This window comes from Sus scrofa, chromosome 11 (assembly GCF_054392235.1).
Source record: "Sus scrofa isolate SSC_HxYL_T2T_F1_AM1 chromosome 11, Sscrofa_HxYL_maternal_Yorkshire_Landrace_v2.0, whole genome shotgun sequence".
Classification (NCBI taxonomy): domain Eukaryota; kingdom Metazoa; phylum Chordata; class Mammalia; order Artiodactyla; family Suidae; genus Sus; species Sus scrofa.
The window spans coordinates 86,087,086-86,109,335 of record NC_139393.1 but is presented as its reverse complement, the minus strand read 5'-3'; the positions used below and the strand labels follow the sequence as shown (position 1 = coordinate 86,109,335).

At 55.0% G+C, this 22,250-nt stretch overlaps 1 protein-coding gene and 1 long non-coding RNA gene across 2 annotated transcripts in view; one reads left to right on the top strand and one right to left on the bottom strand.

The window, feature by feature from the left end:
- Positions 1 to 4,469: 4,469 nt before the first annotated feature.
- On the bottom strand, positions 4,470 to 8,266 carry LOC110255869 (uncharacterized). The gene is made up of 2 exons (XR_002336795.2): positions 8,124 to 8,266; positions 4,470 to 6,307 (listed from the first exon to the last, which is right to left on the bottom strand). It is a non-coding gene; the product is annotated as an uncharacterized LOC110255869 (long non-coding RNA).
- Positions 8,267 to 8,884: 618 nt separating this feature from the next.
- The window catches only part of GAS6 (growth arrest specific 6), a gene marked incomplete at its 5' end in the record, with an annotated part of 31,932 nt that continues 18,566 nt past the window's right edge, over positions 8,885 to 22,250 (top strand). The window contains 3 exon segments of the mRNA NM_001315742.1: positions 8,885 to 9,051; positions 19,277 to 19,301; positions 20,808 to 20,870. Of these exon segments, the coding sequence (NP_001302671.1) occupies positions 8,885 to 9,051; positions 19,277 to 19,301; positions 20,808 to 20,870 (255 nt within the window).

The following is a 22,250-nucleotide window of genomic DNA, read 5'->3' as shown; positions in this document are numbered from 1 at the left end:
GCACGAGGCCCCAGCTCCCACACTGGGCCGAGCAGCCCCGTCCCACAGCTCCAGCGGGAGCCCCTCAGCGTCCTCAGAGGTGAGAGCAGGGCAGCCGTGCCATCCCGGCCACTCCTGCAGGACATGAGGACTGCAGGGGCACAAGTCCCATTGAGGCCCGGTGTCGCCGGAGCCCTGAGGTCACTGCTGGCCCAGACTTCTCAGCTACCCATCCAGGGGGCTCCCATGTGCAGCCACGCTGGTCTGATGGCCAGAGCTGAAAACAGCAGGTATCCTAGCAGTTACTGAGGGTGACGGTCCAGGGCTCATGCTGTGGCCCGGTCACCCCTGTCTCGGCCCCTGGCCCCTGATCCGCCCTGGGCACTGTTGTCCGAGAGTCACTGTCTGTCCATGCCCCTCAGCCCTCACGAGGCCCCTCTGCTGAGCCATGCGCCACGGCAGCCCTTCTGCCAGACCCGCGTTACAGGAGTGCTTTTGGACTGAACTAATACCTGCTTAGCAGCAGCCAGTCCAGCAACAGCCACATCCAACAAAGATGCTAAGACCAGCTGGGAGTGGGATGGAAGCTGAGTGGCCGCCACAGGACCAGGGACCCACAGCCTCGGCTCCTCTGTGCAGGCTGAGGAGTCCCGGTTCACCAAAGGCCAAGCTACGTGGGGGCAGCCAATGGCATCCCAGCGCAAAGCAGCCCCCCCCCCCAACGCCCGCCACCTCCACCTGCTCTGCAGCTCGCCAGGCCCAGGACTGGGACCCAGGCCTCAGGCTAGGCTGAGGTGCTCCGTTTCAGATAAGGAAGGGTTAACCAGTCTAGGTAGCCAGCCTTGTCTGGGGATGGGTGTCGTTTCTATGGCAACCCCAGCAACAGAACACAGAGCAGCTTATGCGTGGACACTTCCCACAAAACCCTTGTAGGTCGCAGGCTGCGCAGGGCCCCCGATGGGGTGGGGGAGGGGGCGACCATGGGTCTGCCCTGGACTGAGGGTCCCGGGTCCCAGGACCTTTGCTTTTACACTGGGAACATCCCCGGTCACCCTCAGGGAAGGCCCTGAAGGATTTTTCCACAAAAGAACTTTCGGTGCAGTGGGGTGGGGTCCGACTCACTGCGGTATGCAGCGTTTTTCAAACCTTTGGACCATAACCCACAGTAATAAATACACTTTACACAGTGATCCAGTGCGTCCTCAAAAATAGACACAGTGGAAATAAGAACTCAAATCTACTAAAACTCTGATACCCTCTATTCTGCATCATTAAAAACTGCAAGTGAACAAGACACGAAATACCTACCAGTGGGGAGCAAAACATGGTTAGGAAAAAAGCCCTTCATTATCATAGGCCTGGAGAATTCTGCTTCTGGAAAAAACAGAGTAACGAGGACCAGATTTACCTTCCTGTCTGAAACGATGGAAACACCAGACAAATACATGAAATGACGGCGTTCAAGACACATCGGGCACAGGGGAAAGGGACCCCGAGGGACAAGACACAGGCAAAGCCAGGCCAGGACTGCCCAGCTCGCTGCCAGGCTCTCCCCCTGCTGAGGCTCCCTTGTGTGAAGGGGGTCCAGGCAGAGTCTGCAGATTGAGGGGGTGCTGAGAGAGGGGGCTTCGAGGTCTGCGGAGGGTCCCTCACCTCCTCGCAGAATTATCACAGTCCTGGGAGGAAACTCCCAAGGCCAGGAAAGAACTGGCCGAAGCACTGGCGGGACGACCCGCGCAGTTGCCACGGCCCGGAGGTTCCTGTCTCTTCTGCCAGAGCGCGGGTCCCGCTCTTGGCGCGTCGGCGAGGCTGGCCCAGGGCCCTGCTCTGGAAAGCCGCCCCGAGTGCGTCTCGCTCTGGCCCCACCAAAACCAGTTTCAGGAAAACCTCGGGAGATCAAAACTCAACATCTGAGATGAAGGTTGCGCTGGCTGGGTTAACGACACTGCAAAGGAACCATCGGGGGACTTGAAGGCATAGCAATAGAAAATACCAAAATAACACAGAAAGAAAAAAGACTGAAAACAGTGAAAAAAGCATGACTGAGCCCCGGGAAAACGTCAGGGAACGAGACATAGGCGCTGCCAGGGTTCCCAGAGAGAGGAGAGACTGAGACGTAAGACGGGGCTGGAGAAATAATGGCCGAAAGTTCCTTAAATTTGACGAAAACTATAAACTCTTCGATCCAAGAAGCTCAACGATTGCCAAGCACAAGAAACATGAAAGGACAAAAGGACATCCTCAGGGTTTTTTACAAAAGCAGTGATAAAGAGAACATCATAAAACAGCCAAAGGAAAAAGACGTATTACGTTCAGAGGAGCAAAGAGAAGGATGAGTGTGGGTCCCTCGCTGGAAACGTGCTAAAACACAGGGCGTGACCTCTTTAAAGCATTAAGGGAGTGGAGGATGGTCGCCTCGGAATTCTGCTCCCGGGGGGAAAAACAGTCTTCACAAAGGGAAGTGAAATAAGGACAGAAAGGACAAGGAAAAATCGACGGGATTCATCAATAAACCTGTACTCAAGACAGCGTTTCGGGACTTCACTGAGGCAGAAGGAAATGACACCGGATCGGGGCTGCCTCCGTTCAAAGGAACACGCAGCCCTGGAAACGGCAGAGGTAGGCCAGCAAAAAGACAGTGTCTTATTGTTTAGATATTTTTAAAAGAACAGTTTAAAGGAGAAACAATACACTGTGTCGTAAGGTTTGTAACATCTGCGGAAGCCAAGTGTGAGGGAACAGCAGCAATGGAAGGGAGCCCTGGGCACAAGCAAACCTGCCTAAGCCAGGAGGCACGGGCAGCATCGCTGGGGGTGGTAGGGAGTCCTAGGTCACAGGGCGGCCCTGAAGCCTACAACAAGCAGGATGGATAATGTGTCAGTAAAGGACATAAAACTGAACCACAAAAACTTGTAATGAACCCAAGAGAAGGCAGAAGAAGAAAGGGGAAGGAAAAAATGGATGGAACTAATCGAAAACAATAACAAAGCAGTGGATTTAGACTGAATCATATTAATAATCATATTAAATGAAAATGGTCTAAGCATCTCAATGAAAAGGTAGATACTGCCATAAGGGGTTTTAAAAAAGGAAGCCCTCACTACGTGCCACCTATAAGGAAGCGACTTTAAATATAAAGAGTCAAACAGAGTAAAGACAAAACAATGGGAAAAGACACATCACAAATACATTAATCAAAAAAACCTGCATGGTTATATTAATAGGCAAATGGATTTTAAGGCAAACAACAGTGCATGTCATTACGACAAAGGAGCAACTACTCGATATACTTAAGAAAGTAGATAAAAAAGAAAAGATGAAATGTAACAGAAACAGAAACAAAGACAATTGTTTTTTAAAAACAGAAAATAGGAAACAGAAAAATAAAAGAAAAATGTTAATATAACCAAATTTGGTTATTTGAGATCAATAATACGGTTGAATCTCTGGCCAGAACGATCTAGACCAAAAAAGACACAAATTATCAATACAAAAAATGAGAAAGGTGTCCTCACCACAGAGCTACAGATATTAGAGGAATATTATGATCAACTTTATGTCAATATATTCAACAACTTAGATGAGATGGACACACTTTTTTTCTTTCTCTTTTTATGGCTACACCTGCAGCATATGGAAGTTCCCAGGCGAGGGGTCGAATTGGAGTGACAGCTGCCAGCCTACACCACAGCCACAGCACAAGCCACATCTGCAACCTACACCACAGCTCATGACAATGCCGGATCCTTAATCCACTGAGGGAGGCCAGGGATCAAACCTGCATCCTCATGGATACTAGTCGGACATTTAATCGGCTGAACCACAATGGGAACTCCCGGGCAAAACTTTTTTTTTTTTTTTTTGTCTTTTGTTGTTGTTGTTGTTGCTATTTCTTGGGCCGCTCCCGCGGCATATGGAGGTTCCCAGGCTAGGGGTCGACTCAGAGCTGTAGCCACCGGACTACGCCAGAGCCACACCAACGCGGGATCCGAGCCGCGTCTGCAACCTACACCACAGCTCATGGCAACGCCGGATCGTTAACCCACTGAGCAAGGGCAGGGACCGAACCCGCAACCTCATGGTTCCTAGTCGGATTCGTTAACCACTGCGCCATGACGGGAACTCTCCGGGCAAAATTTTTAAAGACACAAATTTCTAAAGCTCACTCCCAAAGAAACAGATAGCTTGAATAACTTTTTATCTATTAAAGAAATGGAATTTATGGGTTAAATCCTACCCACAAAGAACACTCCAGGTCCGTATGGTATCACTGATGAGTTTTGCCAATCATTTGAGGAAAAAATAGCACAAACACAACAAACTCTTCCATTAAACTGAAGAGAAGAAAACACCAACTCATTCCATGAGGCCAGCATTTCTGGGCACCAAACCAGACGGAGATGATACAAGACAAGGAAACGCTCTCAAAAACATGGAAGCAAAACACATGCAAACTGAATCCAACAATGATTTAAAAGGACAACATGTCATGACCAGGTGGCGTTTATTCCAGGGACGCAAAGTTGGTTTAACACTTGAGAATTAACTCACGCATTAATGAATGGAAAAGAAAAACCATACGATTGTCTCAAAGGATGCAGAAAAACTATGTGACAAAATCCAATATCCACTCTTAAATTTTAAAAAAAATTCACAGAAAATTAGACACTGAAAGGAACTTCGTCTTGATAAAAAGATCTGTGAAGATCCTACACACGATGCTTAACGGTGCAAGACCGACTTAGTTCTTCCTAGGGTCAGGAACAAGACAAGGACGTCCACTACCACCGTCACTGGTGGACCCTGTAGCGGAGGTTGCTAGACAGTCAAAAAGTCAAAAAATCAAAAAAAAAAAAAAAAAAAAAAGGAGGAAGCACCCAGATTTGAAAGGAGAAAGCAAAAATGTATAAACTTCCAAACAGCATGGTCATCTATGTAAAAACTACTGAATCTACCACAAAAGCTCTGAAACTAACAATTTAGTTAAAATTGAGGATAAAAGATAAACACACAAAAGTCAAAGCTTTAAACAATCAGAAATTAAATTAGAAACATTTACAATAACATGAAAAATGTAAAATATTTAGGGATGAACTCAAAACTAAATCACAGTCCAAAATATAAAACTTAAATATATAAAGCTTCTGGAAGGCAGTCTCTGAAAGAGCAGAGTTTTCATTCTTTTAAATAGAACAGAAAAACAAGTCACAAACTGAAAGTAAATCACATATCTGATAAAGGACCTCTATCTAGAATTTTTAAAGAAGACTTAAAATTCAACAAATAATAATTGGGAAAGCAAACACCCCAAGTAAAAGAAAAAAAAGATAGGAAAGTTTAAACAGACACCTCACTACAGAATATATTTGGGAATTCCAGCTGTGGTGCAGTGGGTTCAGAATACAGTGTTGCCATAACTGTGGTATAGGTCACAGGTCACAGCTGCAGCTCAGATTCAATCCCTGGCCTGGAAACTTCCATATGCCTCGGGTGTAGCAAGCAGGATACATACATATATACACACACACATACATCTGAATGGCAATAAACACATTAAAATTTTCTCAACAGCATTAGTTATCAGGAAAGTGCAAACTCAAGTCACTGTACACCTGTGAGGATGGCTAAAATTAAAAAGATGAACCACAACAAGTGTTGGCGAGGGTGCAGAACAACTGAACACTCTTCCATGGCTGGGGGGAAGGGGAAATGGTAAATCACTTTCCAAAACTATCCGTTTCTTAAAAAGTTAAACAAATACCCGTCATGTGGCCCAATCATTTTGCTCAATATTTCACCAAGAGAAATGAAAGCTTACGTGCATACAATAACTTGAACACAAACATTCAAAGACACTTGCTGCTAACCATCACTAACTGGAAATAAGCCAAATGTCCACCAACAGGTGAAAGATCAGCGGCATATCTAGATGATAGAATACTACTGAGCAAGAAAAAAGGGATGAACTATTGATACCTGCAACAATGAAGATGAGTCTGAAAATAAATCTGCTGGGGTTAGGGTTAGGGTTAGACGCCAGATGGAAAAGTGTACATACTGTACAATTTTTTACGTAAAATTCCAGAAAATGCAAGTGAGTCTACTGTGACAGAAAGCCAGTCGGTGGTTTTGCCTAGGGACAGGGAAGAGGTTGGGACGGGCACACTCAGGAGGAAGGAACTGCCAAAGGGCACGAGGAAATGCGTTTGAGCGCTGGGTGGGTTCCGAACTCCATCGCGGTGGTGGCGTCCCAGGTACGTACGTATCTCACAGATAGAGCAGAACGTACCTGTGCGGTTTATGGCATTTCCATCGTGCGTCAATAAAGCTGTCAACAAAATCAAATGATTGGTTTGATCAATACCCAGCAGTGTCTCTTGAGAAAGCAGCAAGTACTCGACTCCCATCTATTGAGTGGATACAAAAGGAATGGTCTACCTTGAAATCATCCCAACAGATGCGGGGAGAGAAGGGAAAACGCACAGTTCATTTCCCAGCACACCTCGTGTCCCACCCTCCCACTCCACCCCACCTCCACACTCCATCCCGGTTTATCCCAACAAGAGGGGCCACCTGCCATCTAAGGCGCCCGCTGCCCCGGGTCCACCTGGTCTTCGTAGATTTGAACTGCCTCCTTCACCACTGCCATTTCAGGGTCGGTAACGCAGTGCCTGACAACTCTTCCCAGTTTGGGAAAATATTATCCAAATCGTTTCTTACCTGTTTTCTGTTTCTGTCTCAGAGTAAATTTTCTGCTTTAGTAACCAGGCTTGGCCAGGCACCCTCCACTGCCCAACAATGCCTTCTGCCTTCTGCAGTTATGAGCAGGTGTGTGTGAAGGCATTTTTTTAAACCCAGTCTCTCTGTAACGGGAGGTGCTGTGACCACTGGGAGCCAATAGCAGAAGGGGTGAGTGGGAATTATGGGGAAGGGGACCGAGGTCCAAGCTAACAGATCAGGGGACCTGAAAGGCTCTGTCCAGTGGGAGTCACCTGAAGCAGTGAGTCCACACCCAATGCATACCCTCCCCGGGGGACCTAGAAAAGCTGGGATCAAACTCTGACAACTGCATGAACGCTACAAACTCTCTTCTCCAAACACACAAACTACGCAGCAACGGTTTCTGGAAGTTCACACACTTCTTGAAATGTATCCACGGGCTGCTGACTTGGAACCCAAAACTCCTTAAGTGCCGCCAATTAAAGATCTGATGTAAATGAAAACTAAAGAATTTTTTGCCTCACCCAGATTTTTGAAACCAGTGCTGCTCCTTAAGGACAAGCAGGAGGACCAGTGCGGTCAGTACTCTGTGTAGGCGCCCTGGTGTGTGCAGCTGCCTTGAAGTCACTGGGCACCTGAGTGGCCAGCTGACCAGGGAGTGCCTGGTAACTAGTTCCAACAGGAGTGAGGTGCGAGGACTTTACCATTAAAATGTTAATTCTCTCTGTAGGAGAAGGTCCCTTTCCCTGATTTTAACATATTAATGCTCACTAATTCCACCTTCAAACTTAGGACCCCAAAGACTCTACCAGCAGCGCCTTTTCTTTCTCCCACAAGGGAAGGCGAGGAGAAACAGGTGCGGACTCTGGGCGCCAAGCCCACCAAGCAAAATGACCACCTCTGTTGGGGCGGAGGCGGGAGGGGGTGGGGGGGGGGCTCGCTGTCCCTTTCATCTTCACGTTGGGGGCGGGGCTTCCGGAGCAGGGCTCCCCAGGGTGCGGGGTGCAGGCCCCTTCCCGCGGTGCAGGGCTCGCTGCCTGCTTCGGTCCCGTGAGTGGTCTGCTGTGCTTTGGTTTTGCTTGTTTGTGTGGTTTTTGCCTGTGACTTTGCGAAATATTCTCGGACCGAGAGACAGAAAGTCTTGGTCTCCGAGAACAAGCAAAATATTGCTTTCAGTTTAAATATCTACTGGGAAACCTCAAGTTTTTCAACGTCATCATTCTAGAAAACAGATTACAAAAGCAAAGAATTTAATCTCGCTCCCTGGACCCCCGACTCGGTTTGACTTCAATTTATATTTTCTTCGGTGGGTTTTAAGTCTTAGAAAGTATGTCCTAGAATGAAGACACCAAAGAGGATGCGGTAAATTTGGGAGGGGCAGCGGGATGGAAAGAGGTTTAAATTCGCTAAGTGGCCAGCTGTACCTGTCCGGTTGCTACCTCTTCGCTTTCACACCGTCCGGGTGGAAGAACCTTTCGGCCGACTGGGGGAAACTCGCGGGCGAGGCAGCCAGCGGGTGGAGTCCCGTGTCCCCACCACCGGCTTCCCCTCCGCGCTTTGATCTTCCGGGAGAAAACCGGCTCGGCCCGGCGGCCGCGGCGGCGCCTGCCCCGCCCCGCCCCCGCCCCCGCCGCCCCCGCCCAGGCCCGCGCGAGCGCCGAGGTGCTGCCGCCGGGATGTGACCTTCAGAGCCGCCTGCACAGGATGACCGGAGCCACCGCCCCGCGGCGCCCGCGGCTCGCCACCGCCCCCGGGGCGCTCTGACCGCTCGCGCCCGGCTCCCGGCCCCCGTCTCAGCCCCCAGTCCCCGTCCCCTGTCCTCGTCCCCGGCCCCGCCATGCCGCCGCCGCCGCCTGGGCCCGCCGCCGCCCTGGGCACCGCGCTGCTACTGATCCTGCTGGCCTCCGAGTCCGCGCCCAGTGAGTACCGCGCGGGTCCGCAGCGCGGGTTGGGCGGGGAGACCCCCCCCACAACACTCCGCCACCCCCGGGGCGAGGGAACCCGAGTGCCCGCAGCCCGGCCGGGGCGCTGCGACCCCGAGCGCCTCGGCCCCGCCAGCGCCGCATCCCGGGGCCCGCAGCCGGTCAGGGGGACCGAGCGTGCGGGCCGCGTTGACGGCGTGTCCCTGCTCTCTCCCCGCTCCCCCGCTTCTCCCCGCTCGGCCCTCCCGCCCGCGCCCGGGAAGCCGTGATGCTGCGGGCGCGCGAGGCGGCGCAGTTCCTGAGGCCCAGGCAGCGCCGCGCCTACCAGGTCTTCGAGGAGGCCAAGCAGGGCCACCTGGAGAGGGAGTGCATCGAGGAGCTGTGCAGCCAGGAGGAGGCCCGGGAGGTGTTCGAGAACGACCCCGAGACGGTGAGCGCCCCGGGCGGGGCGCGAGGGGCGGTGAGGTGCGCCGCGGCGCTCGGGCTTCTGCGGCGGGCGGGACGGCCCCGCCGAGCGTTTGGGCAGCCGGGTCCCCTCGAGCGCTGTCCCTGCAGCACCGCAATTCTGGGCACACACGTCCGTGCGCGCACTGGTGGGGAGTCCTGAGGTTCCTCCGCACGGCGGACTTCCCTTCCCAGAGTCTGCTCACGTCCGCCCGCTGCGGGGCACACCCCGAGCCCTTAAAGAGGGGGGCGTTCAGGCGCCGTGAAAGGGCAGGGGCCGGGGGTGTCGGGCCGGGCCCCCCGTCAAGCCTCCTCCGGAGCCCCAGTTCCCCTGGTGACGCCGGGAGCCCCGGCTGACTGGGGGAGGAGTGGCAGATGTCTGCGTGGGGCCCTGCGGACGCTCTGCAGTTGGTTCCCTCCGCAGCCTCCGAAGGCAGCCACTTAAAGGAAACGTGCAGTAATATGACAGCTCCGCCAGAACGCAGCAGAGTCTGTTTTAAAACGTAAAAGAAAGAAATGGTTTAAAAGCCAGAACGGCTCCATCCCTCCCCTTCTCCTTAGTGAGAAGGGGCTGGGCTCTTAGGCAGAAAGATGTGAGGGCTGGAATTGCCTGCAGCAAGGTGGCTCTTGGAAGCAGCTGGTGGCTTCAGGAGCCCCACGTGCTGGCTCCGGGAATATTTCTGTGAATAACGTCCTTGGAGGATATCCGAGGCCCCTGCAGAAAGCAACCCATGCATGGCATGCGAGCTGTGCCACCTTAGGGAAGGGGTGTGTTGCTTTAGAACGTGGGTGGTGGTTGTGCCTGGTGGGACCTGGGGGGTGTATCTGTGTAAGGCAAATGACTTGGGAAGGTAGGAGGGTAGAGGTGGGAGGTAGTGTCACCTTAGGCCGGGATTTCAGGGGGATTTCACTGCTGTGTTTGGTTCTACCGGAATTTTTTTTTTTGGAAAATTCTTCTGGGGTGAAATAAACGTCACATGCCATTGTTTTTACTTGGACTCGCATTTCTGAGCAGTTGGCTGGACAGTCCCGAGGTCCCCTTTCTGAAACAAGCTGTATAGGCAGCGTCTGGCTCTGCTGTTCCCTCTGGCTGAGCTGTGATAGGTGCCTCTACGGAGACACTGCCCTTGCTTGCTTGCTTAACCTTGCAGGAAGGAGCGGTTCTGCCCGTCTCTCCCGGCCTGTTGCCCCATTTCTTTAATGATCAGTCCTGGCAGCCCAGAGAAACTCATCCCCAGAGCCTTTCCAAAGGTGCCAGAGGCAGGCTGGCCACCTGGGGTCACTGCCCAGCTCGGGGGGTTGTGTGATGGGTGCAGTGCTTGCCAGCCCAGCTACCTGCCCTGAGCGTCTTCTTGTCCAGAGAGTGGGACAGGGCTTGCAGGTGACAAGACTTGTGGGCAATGAGGCACCGCCCACTCCAGCCCTGCCCCAGACCCTGCTTGTCGGGGGCAGAAAGGCCTTGTTGCCTGGACATACTGGGCACTAATCACTGTGTCACACTAATTGCTGTGTCACCCTTCCCCGAGTGTTGCCGTCCTTTATGTTTTAATTATAACTTAACCACAAATGTATGAAATGAAGACGAAAAACAGAAGGTCGTGCCCACAGCCTGCGTGTGTAATGTGCCCGCCTTGCCGGTGCAGGGACCTTGCACGTCCCTGCAGTGTCCTGACCCCTCCCTTCCCAGGTGGGGGCACTGTCCTCCCACAGTTGACTGGTCCATCAGAGCGCCGTAATTTTCCAGGATTCGTCCTCCTCCCATCCCCACTGCATCCGCAGCTTTTCCTCCATCTGCCAGCTTCCCAAGGTAGACCAGCCGCTTCTGCGTCTCCCCTGGCTGGCATCTGGGATGCACATTCTTCATTTTAACCCACGCCTCGCGTCCAGTGTAGACCACTTGCTTTTTTGTGTGGACTTGGGCCTTGGTGTGTCTTTCTTTTTTTTGAGAGGCAGTGGAATGCTGGGAGGAGCCGGTTGGGCTGAGGGGGTGGTCAGGGGTGGGGTTAGGACCAGGGTTGGTGATCTGGGGGCTGACCAGGTGTCCCCAGGTGCCCCTCCCTCACTTTCGGCCTGGGAGACCCTCCATGCTCCCTGCTGCCGCACCTTTGGAAAAGCAGCGCTTCTGAATGAGTAGGTCCTGAGGAACGGCCCACCCGCCCTCTGGGCTCCGCAGGGTGGGGCTCTCCTTGGAAACCTTCGTTCCTTGCTTTCCAGTGTTTTTGAGCATCTGTGCATGTGACCCAGTAAGAGGAGCCCTGCCCTTAGTTCAGGAAGTCCCCAGGACCTCCCACCAGCATCCTGGTGTGTGACCAGGAGGCCTTGGAATCAGCATTCTCTGAGCCATGACCCGCGGGACAGCTCAAGGGGGTGCTGGTAGGGAAAGCCAGCCCTCCCTGGCTGGAGCCACCTCTGGGGCAGATCCCAAGTGGCCCACATGTCCCCCGTGTCTGGCTGGTTGCAGCCACACGCCTGGTGGAGCGTGGACCCCACTCCTTGCTGCTGGCAGAGGAGGCTGCCCGGCCACTCCCGTTTGCCACCGCCCCCGGGGTCTGGGGTGTGCAGAGCTGGCGGCTGGGGCACCTGGAGCCTGCAGCGGCTCTCCGGGCTGCAGGCGCTTCCTGGAATTTGGAGGCTGTGCTGGGGAACAGCTCTGTGTGCTGGATGTGCTCCAGGCCTTCCTGCCTGTGGATTGTTCCAACTGCACTGCTTCCCCTGTGGGGACGGAGGGCCCTGACCTTCAGAGCTCCTTCGAGCAGGTAGCCGTGGGCACCTTCCCGATTCCTGGGGCCGTGGCACACGTGGGCTGGAAAGCAGGGCCCTGGGGTCTTCCTGACCGAGGCGTCCCTCCCGCCTCCCTCCTGGGGCAGGTGGTCTCCTCCACATTCTTTCTGCCGAGGGAGTGTCCCGGCCGTGGCGGAGGCCCTGCCCTCCCGTCCCGAGCAGCGATTAGATTCCCCTTATCTTGTTTTCTTTCACATTGTTCCGCTCTCTTCCTGGCCTTTCCCCGTGCTGGCCGCTGGCGTGTGTTCAGGACCCTGGGCGGCCATCCCAGCAGACTCACCTTCCTCTTCAGTCCTTTAGGGCAGGCGAGCTCCCTAATCACCCTTGGCTCCCGGAAGGGATTCTGGACGAGAGACTTAGCCAGACCGACCTGCAGCACGGCCACGGTCCACCAGCTCCCCGCACCAGGAAGAATTCCAGGTCCAGGTCCTCGTCCTTGACCCCTCCCCTTGGGTCATTTGAGATGCAAACCGCAGTCTTCACAGTATTCCCAGCCCCACCCCAGCCTGACCTCCGACCTTGCTGGCCCACTCCCCATGCTGCCACCTCTACCCATGACCACCCCGTCCTCAGATGTGGGGCCCCATGGCGGTGACAGTTCTCGACCCAGGAGGGTTTGCGGGGTGCAGTCGGTTTGGGTGCCCCATGGTGCTGCCAGCCTTGTCTTGAGCCGCCCTGGCTTCAGGACACCTGTCTCCCTGAGACCCCGTCTGGGGACGGCGTGGGGAGGGGCTTCCCCAGGGAGGTGAAAGCCCCTCCTCCGGTCTCTCCTGGGGGACGGAAGTCGGGTCCCAGCAGGAGGGGGAGAAGGGGACCTCGTCACCCCCGGCAACCTCTAGGATAGCCTCGGCCCACCTGCCCCCCAGCCCCCAGTAGACACTCAGAGGCACACCCACACCTGCCCACACTCCTTTCTGCCACGCTGGGGTCCACGGAGGAGCAGACCAGCCCCTCACGGCGCGGACCCAGCCGGGCTCCTTTCCTGCCGGGGCAGCGCTGACCTCAGCCCCTGGGGCCTGAGGAAGCTGACAGGGGCTGGACTCGGAATTGCAGTCCGACTGGTTGTGTGCACTCCGGAGTTGGCTCCTGCACAGCTCGGAGGCCTGCAGACGGCTGGTTAGACCAGAGCAGCACGCAGATCCCGCCTGGGCTGCCGTCCCAGGTGGGCCTTGAGCTGGAGGAGCTGTGTCCAGCCCCCTTTGCTGCCCCTGCGCCTAAGACGTGCTTGCTTTCTGCACAGACCCAGAGCAAGGCTCTCCAGTGCAGTGACAGGGCAGGCCCCTAAGTGATGCCTGGGCCACACCAGTGGGCTCAACATCTGTAGAAAACCAATTAAAGACATTTTGAAAAACACCGAAGGTCTGCCTAAGTTATTTAGGGACAAAACCCCCTTTGAGAAGCTGATGCTCACGGCCCCTTCTTGAGATTCCCAGTGGCCGGGCCAGTGTTATTTCAGACACCGCTGGCAGGTGTCTGGATTTCTTCATGCTCTGATTTCTGAGGTCAATGCAGGCTTTGTTGTGGTTTGAGGGTTAGTATTTGATGTTGGGAATACTCTGGCCCTTCAGTGGTTATTTTAGTCCAGTGATTTCATGGCAAACCGGTGCATATGCCTTGTAAATTTTGATCCTGACAGAGTGCAGCTCGTTAAGTTTTAAAGTAATTTTTAAGGAGGAGGTGGAGAAATTCTCACTTCCCTCTGAGAAAGGCACTTCGCGCCGATTAAAAGCTAAGGAGATAGCAGTCTGTCACTGTCCTACTTGTTAATGTCTTGGGCCTTTTTCTTTCTTTCTTCCCCCCCCCCCCGAATTGTAGGTGACACCTATTTCCTTCTCGTTAGTGCAAATGATAATCAAATTGCTTCTTTTCCACATCTGTCCCTAGCGCTGCCATCCAGACCGCGTTCCCCGAAGAGCTCTTTGCATGTTGTGCTCTGTGGATCCCACGGTGGGATTGGGCTGGGCTGGCGCCTGGGTGGCCGCACGGTCCCTGCAGCGGGGCCTGGACCATCGCCCTCTGACGGGAGGCTGCAGGTGCGGCCGCCGGGGCCCTCGAGTTTGGCCCCTGGGGGAATGCACTCTACCTGCTGGCACCCAGCTCGGGGCTGGCAGGTGCGTCTTTGTTGGCGGCATTAGCACCTCCGTCTGAGCGTCAGTGGAGGCAGAAGCATCCAGCTGACTGTGGGGAGACGGGCTGTTTCCTCGTTGCTGCTGTGACACCTCGGCACAAACGTCCCTTCCGGAGGCCAGAGTCTGAAACGTCTACTGAGGCTGCTTCCTTCTGGAGCCTCGGGGAGAGGGTCTGTGCCTGCCTTTTCCAGGTTCCGGAGGCGCCGCATCCCTGGCCTGTGGCCCCTCCTCCACATTCTCAGCGGCAGGTGGGCCGTTCTGTCCATGCTGCCATTTCTGGCTCTCTCGGCCCTGCCCCTTGCTCTTCCACGTTTGAGGACCCTGGGGTCCCCTGAGCTGCCTGATGATCTAGGAGAATCACCTCCTCCCATGGTCAGCTGATCAGCAACCTCACTGCCCCATGCTCTGCAGCCCGCCACACTCACAGCCGCCAGGGACGAGGGCCTGGAGGTCTTTGGGTCCTTTCTGTGCCACCACAGAGGGTTGGGGACAACTTATCCGGGGCCTGGTGCTTAGAAATCCCTCAACACAGCACAGCCAGGGTTTAAATAAAGTTGTGCTGGTTCACCTCCTTGAATCTCGTTTCCCAGCGAGGAAGTGGCAGGTCCGGCAGGTGAGGCTTAGTTCCTGGTGAGGCTTAGTACCCAGCGAGGCTTAGTACCCAGCGAGGCTCAGTTGTTTCCTCTCCTGCCCCTGAGCACCTGAGCCACTCAGCTTGAGGTGAGTGGCATCGATGCTTTTGGCCTTGAGAACAAAGGCATTTCTGAGCAAAGCTGTGGATGAGCAGCCAGTGCTGTGAAGGTGAGAGCTACTTAGAGGGACCCACTCAAAACTGAGTGGATTACACAGTGAGTGTACAAATCAATCTTGAGGATGAAACTAAATTATAAAAACAAGTGCATCCATTTCATGCTGCATGAAATTTGGATTGTCAGTGTAATTAGGCACTAAATTTCTAGAACAAGGAAAGATTGAAGTAAGATTTTAGGGCGGAGCAGGGCATATTTTTTCCAAGACAATGATTTTTAGCAAGTTGACATTCTTCTTCCCATGAATGGAGATATTTTTGCAGAAGATGTTTGATGGCTTCATCCGTGTTCTCTGGAGCCTTTCTCCATCGTAGGCAGTCAGGTCGTTCTCTCTTGAAGCACTCATTCTGTGCTACTTGCAAACATTCTCTTCTTTCATTGCTAACGGGCCTAAACCTTTATTTATCAATGCCTTTGTGGTGGATGTTTCCCAAAACATTCACTGACTCGTGCGATCTTCGCTCTCGGTAGATCTGTGACTTTACTTTGCAGGTCATCACAAATCTGTTTGCACTAATTTGTCGACTTCAGCAAGCCTGGAATTTTTGCCCTATACATTTGGAAAATGCAAACCACAGTGGTTTAAACAAGATAGTTTATTTATTTCTCAAGTAAAAGGTAGGAGACAGGCTGGAACTTACATGACCTACTTGGGCTTCACTGCACGGTGCAGGGCCTTTGTCTTACAGGCCGCCTCACACGCTGAGCAAGACGCTGGAGTACCAGCCATCGCATCTGCATTCCAGCGAGGAGGATGGAAAACCAAGCACCACACACTCTTCACTCAGTTTCACTCTCTGTTTTTGGCTCATTGGCCAGAATTGAGTCACACGGCCACCTCTAGTGGCAAGAGAGGCTGGGAAGGGTGGTCCTGTGGCTGGTGCATTGCAGCCCTATATAAATCCAGAGTTGTGTTGGGAGGATGGAGGGAGAATTTTGGATGTTGGGCAGCAACCACGAATCTCTGCCACAGGGGGACCTATTTGAAGCAAACCTATTTTAGGAGGTTAACTTCCAAGAGTATTTTCATGCCGAAAGGGGACAGTGTCACTAGCCGTTTCCAAGAACTCCCACACAACACGCCTTACACAGGGCCTCTTAGCTGCACGCACACAACCTGTGTTGCAGCTCCTAATCCAGTGTCTGGAGGGCCAGCCCCAATCTGCCGCCCTGGTCCCTGCCCCACACTGGCTTTAGCAGTCGCCCACCAGCCTGCGTAGGCAGCCTGCGTGGGCAGCCTGCAGTGGGCAGTGAGGGCAGGCTGCCACCCGCTGCCTTTGGGCCTGGCTGCTGCTGGCAGGGGCGTCCAGGGCCTCCTTGCATGCACTCCCCTGGCAGCTGCGGCGCAGTGGGTACCCAGAGCCGGGATGTGCCTCTGGCAGGTGCAGATAGCAGCCAAACCAAAGCACACAATAGGTGAGGGGACCAGGGTCTCCACGCTCCTGAGAGCCACTGCCCACACCAGGCCCTGAGCGTCCGAACAGTACTGACCTGGAGAGACCTGGGGAACCAGGCTTTCCATGGGCAGTAGCAGCTCCGCAGGGCCCCCAGCTCGGCCTTTGTCCCTGTCGCACGGGTGTGTGCTGGGTGCCAGGGGACAGCGATGGGGGCAGAGGGGCGAGTGCGGCTGTAGAAACCTCACACATGGTGCAGCGCTGCGGTGGGGCCTGGGGTCTGCTGCCCCCACAGTCACCCTGCCACTGGGCGGGGACCCCAGGGCTTGGCTCCACCCTTCCTAGCGTCCGAGGAAGGGGGGTTGCAGCAGCCTCACATGGCGTCTGTGAGGCCCCCTCAAGGGTCCTGCCAGGGGTGCTCTAGGCTGGAGCCGGGGCTGGGGGAGCCCCGAGGCTCCTGTCCTTCAGTCGTGCGGAGTCTTTTGCATGCTTTTTGGAGACTCTTAGGAAATGAATTTGGGAGGAAGGAAGGAAAGAAGGCGTTGGTATGAACCGTGCTAGGAACACACGTGTGGAGCCAGGTGACGCCAGCCCCGGGGTCATGAGTCCTTGGGGTCCACGTGGGCGCAGGGCCGTGGGGAGGGCCACTCACAGTCGTAGGAAGCCGGAGCCTCGGCAGTGGCCACTCAAGCCGCCACGACCTTGACCGTCTCCCGGAAGACAGGTCTGCTAGCAGCACTACGGCCAAAGGTTAGTCAGTCCTGCCCCTGCTCCCGGGAAAAGGCGGTCTGCACGCGTCTTGACGGTGAGCGGAGCCGTGCGACCCTGGAACTTCAACCCACTTTGTTAAGAGTCGAGATTCTTGGAAACAAAATTTCAGGCGGTGACGTATTAAAGGAAGTAACAAGTTCGCAGTTTGCCTTTTGAGAAATAACCATATTTATTGTGTGAATTGTGACTCCTGGCGCGTTGTGTGAGTGCAGGTAAAGTCCCAGATGTTCCCCGACCAGAAGATCCAGGCACCGTGGACACGCGTGTGCAGAACCTTCCCGTTGCTCACGCTCCTGTGCAGAAGCCGCAGGAGGTGACTGCTGTCAGCCTCAGAGCACGGCGGGCGATGGGGAGACCACCGGGAACCCTCTCCCGGCTGCAGAGGAGGCCCTCGGAGCTGGGGGTGGGCGGCTGCCCAGAGGGAGCTAGTCCGAGGTCCCCGGGGTGACCCAGCCCGCAGGGGGCCGCTCTGTCCTTTCCGGACCTCTGCGGCGGAGGGGGTGGGGTCACTGTCCGAGCACAGACCCTGCAGGGCAGTTGGAGTCCTGGTGGTGAGCGTGGGGCAGAGGCCATGGGGAGGTTGTTCCAAGACGGAATTCTCCAGGGCTTCACCCACAACCAGGGCACGCGCTTCTGCTGTTGCCCCATTCGGATCCTGGAGACGGGGTCAGCTCACACACTCTCTCCTGTAGTTGCACAACGAATCGCAGCCTCTCGTTAGACCCCAGCTGCCTTCAGGCTCAGCTCCTGGAGGAGCTTCGGGTCACAAGCTCCCGGGTGTACAGAACCGCGGGGAGCAGGGTGGCACCGAGGGCACAAGAGCTGGTTTTCCATCCTTGGCGCTTTTTCACAGCAGTCAAGCTGGTCGTTGCAACGCATCACACATCACGATTCATGACTTTGAAAAGGGCGACACCCCTGTCTGGAAGGCTGTACCGTGGAGGTGTTCCTGTGTCCTCGGGTGCCTGCCCCGAGGTTCCTAGTCATGTCCAGTCCCTGCGCTGACCCTGGCCGTTGGCTTCCCAACCCTGAGCCGCAGTCTCTGCATCCATCCTAAGCTTTTTACCTGAGAACCGGATCCCTCCCTTGTGACCAAACCCAGTGGCCTCTGTTCTTCCTCTAATCCAGAGAGGTGCCACTGCCCCAGTGGACCCTGGGGGACCCTGAGACCCCCAGAGCGCTTGTCACAGGTCACCCTGCTGGTCTGTCCTGGGAGCTGGCCAGTGCAGGACCAAAAGCGAGGAAGGGAAGCAGGGTGGTCCAGGGCCTGGGATGCCCCCCCCACATCTGCCTGCCTCTTGGTCACATTTGCATGAATGTCACCTTTGCAGCTGTCACACAAGCTGAATCCCAAACTTGCTCTGACCCTTCCTTGTCTTTCAAAGAAGTTGAGCTTTAAAAGATCACATTTTTACCGGAATGTTCCTTTCTAAGAGCACATCTGAGGGTGCCTTCGCAGGGCATCCCCACCTACCCAGGCTGAGGGTCCAGGCCAGGCACAGGCAGAAGGGACAGTGAGGTTGTGTAGAACCAGCCAGCATGAAGCACGGGTCCTACAGGGTGGGCACCTCTGCCCTCACTGTGACGGGACAAGCCCCACAGTCCACCTTGAGCCTCCGTCCACTCGACTGTGAAATGGGGCTAACTGGGCCTCCTGGGAGGGTGGCCGGGAGATGGGACACCAGCACGCAGGTGACACCCACTTCCCGCCACTTGGCTCCATCAGGGATTTAGGGCCAGCCCACTCGGAGACGGGCCTGAGCGGGGCCTCGAGTGCGCGGGTCCAGGCTGTGGCTGGCCAGGGCAGGCAGCTGTTCTCCGGCTTGACGGTTCCTGCACGGAGCCACCCTCTCCATCTGCATTCACGGATGCAGGGCTTCCCCGTTGACGCCCTCCGCTCATACGCTGCGTCGCTCATCAGCCGTCTGGTTTGTGAATACCGTCAGTGCTGAGAGCCTGACAGAGGCCCGTGCGTCCACGAGGTGTAAAACCTGGGTTTCATGTGGCACATTTCCCGCCCTCCGCAAAGACGCCTCCCCATGCAGAGTGACAGCAGACGGCCTTGTGTTGCTGCAGCCGGTCTGGTCACTTTGCAGACGTCATTCTGCAGAAGCCACGCCCCCCCACCCCCACGAGATCTTAGGGCAGAAAGCCGCTTCCTGGGCCCTGTTCATCCTGCAGGTGCCGAGCTGCTTCCCTCAAACGCCTGCGTCCCCAGGTCTGTCCCTGCGGGGGAAGGTCGCGCTTCGGCTGAGCAGCTGCGTCTGCGCCGCCATGCATGGCACCCTGCCGGTTAACTGCTGCCTTTTCCTTTTCTGTTTCTGCAGGAATACTTTTATCCAAGATACTTAGGTAAGTTGAAATCACTGCTTCCTTTAGGTGGGGAGATGTTACATGTTGGAGGAGCAGCTAGTCAAATCTTATCGCCAGGCTGCTCCTGGAGGGAAGATGCTTAACCACACAGTGAGTTCAGAACCATCCAGAGCTCACAGGCTGAATCCTTTTGGCCTTTTATGCTGTAGTGACCATGTTGGCACAGCCCCGGTCCAGTGGCGTTTTTCGCAAACCTCTGCTCTGCCTCTGGTTCTAGGCTTAGCTCATTGTTTGGGAATGTGATTGATTTAGTGGTTCTTGGGCTTTTTGGTCTTAGGACTCTGCACCTGTGAAATTACTGAAGACCCCAAAGAGCTGGGGGGGGGGGCTCTGTTTATTGATACCATATTATTAATGCTGAGAACATTCAGAATGACTTTGTTTAGGAGTTCCCATCGTGGCTCAGTGGTAACGAACCCGACTGGTATCCATGAGGATTCGGGTTCCATCCCTGGCCTCATTCAGGGAGCTAAGGATCTGGTGTTGACCCAGACCTATAGCTGTAGTATAGGTTGCAGACACGGGTCGGATTCTGAGTTGCAGTGACTGTGGCTGTGGCCAGCAGCTGTAGCTCTCATTCAGCCCCCAGCCTGGGCACCTCTGTCTGCTATGGATGTGGCCCTAAAAAGCAAAAAAAAAAAAGACTTCGTTTAACTTGAACAGCAGGAATGTACACGCAGACACTCTGGCCTTGGAGCAGCTGTGTCTCTGTGTGGGGGCCTCTGGAAAGCCCCACTGAAAGCTCGGGAGCGGACGAGCATCAAGGGCAAAGGCAGCCCAGTCTCACCAGGACAGGCCAAATGTTCCCCCAGGAACTGCTCCTTAGTTCTGTTTTAAGGGTTTTTTGGATATCTGTCCCTTAAAACGAGTGAAATGTATTCCAGGGCCTTCCTTTTTAATTGTGTAAAGTGCACCTGGGTCAGTTTCCGCTGGCCTTACAGCCTCGCAGCGGCACTGCCCTGCGTGCGCATCTGGCCCCAGGCAGTGGACCATGGCTCTGGGCTGCCCGGCGGCCTTGCTCCAGGTGTGTGGATTTGGTCCCTGGGCCATGTCCCTTGCTGCCAGGGCCAGGGCCACGTCCTCTGATGTGTGGATGAGCAGCAGAGACCCACTGTGCCCAAGGTCAAGGTCAGACTCTCCAGACGCCCAAGATCCCTCCCCCGCCCGGCCCCCAGCGGGGAGCACCCCCCTCAGCCAGCTCGGAGCGCTCCAGAGACTGCCCTTCAGACAGGTCCAGGTGGAGGCCAGCTCTCTGACCACTGCTACCCGTGACCCTGGCACAACAGAGGGAGCCTGCCTGAGAGGCATCTGGGGACAGAGGGCCACCACGCTGGCGGAGGCATCCTCTCTTGTCGTGTTAAAGGTTCTGTGTCAGCAGAAGCTGGAGGATGCAGGTGCCCTGTAAGCGTGACCAGCCCCCTTCCCAGGCGTCGGGTCTGGCCGGCCCCAGGAGGGGAGTGACGCTCGGCCTACCCTGTCTTGCAGAATGCATCAGTAAACACGGATCTCCATACACGAAGAACCCAGATTTTGTCAGCTGTGTGCAGAGTAAGTGTCCCCTTCCTTGAAGCCCCTGAGTCTGGGCGACTTTGGGCTTTGCTGTCTTTTCAGGAGTCTTGAGTATTTCCATTGTCTTGGGGGCCTGAGGTCCGCTCTGAATTTCCTTTTTTAAGCAAGTACACTTTGGCTTTTTGAACAAAAAAATGCACATGTATAAACTGTAAACCACGTCCAGCCCCACCTCCTGGTCACCATGGCCACTGGCTCTAGAACATTCTCAGTCCTTGTTCCCACAGTGACGACAGCTGGCTGTACCCGTGACCCCACTCCCCGCACCCCCCCCTTGGGGTACCTCCCTTGTCAGCAGGCACACATGCCCCCTTGGCAGTTGGTGGGTGCATCCTTGTTTAACCAGTGTGTGCTGGCGGACTGGGCTCTTTCCGGCTTTGATTATGACAAAGCCAGCGTGATGCCCTTCTCTGCAGAGACCTTGCGGGGTAAGTGCAGGGGCGGGAGCTGCAGGCAGAGGCTGTGCTCTCTCAGCTTGGAGGTAGACCCACACGGCCAACCTCGTGGATTTCTTTTTCCTTCCGCTAGAAGGGGTGAGGAGTTCCCGTCGTGGCGCAGTGGTTAACGAATCCGACGAGGAACCATGAGGTTGTGGGTTCGGTCCCTGGCCTCGCTCAGTGGGTTAAGGATCTGGTGTTGCCATGAGCTGTGGTGTAGGTTGCAGACGCGGCTTGGATCCCACGTTGCTGTGGCTCTGGCATAGGCCAGTGGCTGCAGCTCTGATGGGACCCCTCACCTGGGAACCTCCATATGCCACGGGAGCGGCCCAAGAAAAGGCAAAAAAGACAAAAAAAAAAAAAAAGAAAAAAAAGGAAAGAAAAGGTGAAAAAACGAGCCCCAGTCAAATCAGTTTATGTTTTTTACTAGTGTGTGAGGCTACGCTTCATGCGTTTGGGAACCTTGTGTTTCTTTTCCTGTGAATGGTTCATATTTTTTGCCTACTTTTCTCGATCCGTAGGAGCTGTTGATAGATTCTGCAAATGAGACATTTGTACTGAACGTAGCAAAATTTTCCCTCAGCGCATCATGCATCTTTATTATTGTGGTGACTTTACATTACGATGTTTTTGGGTCCTGCTGCGTGAGTGTTAAGCCATACATTAAACTGTGTCTCAGCTGAGCATGACTCGGGGCTTGGCTTCGGCCTGAGGGCTTCGAGGTTGTGGTCGCTTGGCTCAGACCTGCCCTACAGGGTCTGAAGGGCGGGCAGGGGACCCAGGGCTGCAACCCGTCTCCTGCCTGCCACCTGCCAGCCGCTGGCCTTGCCTGATGCCCCGGGTCACAGGCCCCAGTCCCAGCCCGGATGCAGAGGAAATGAGGGGTGTGAGGAGGGGGAGGGGAGGCTGGCACTGCCTGAGA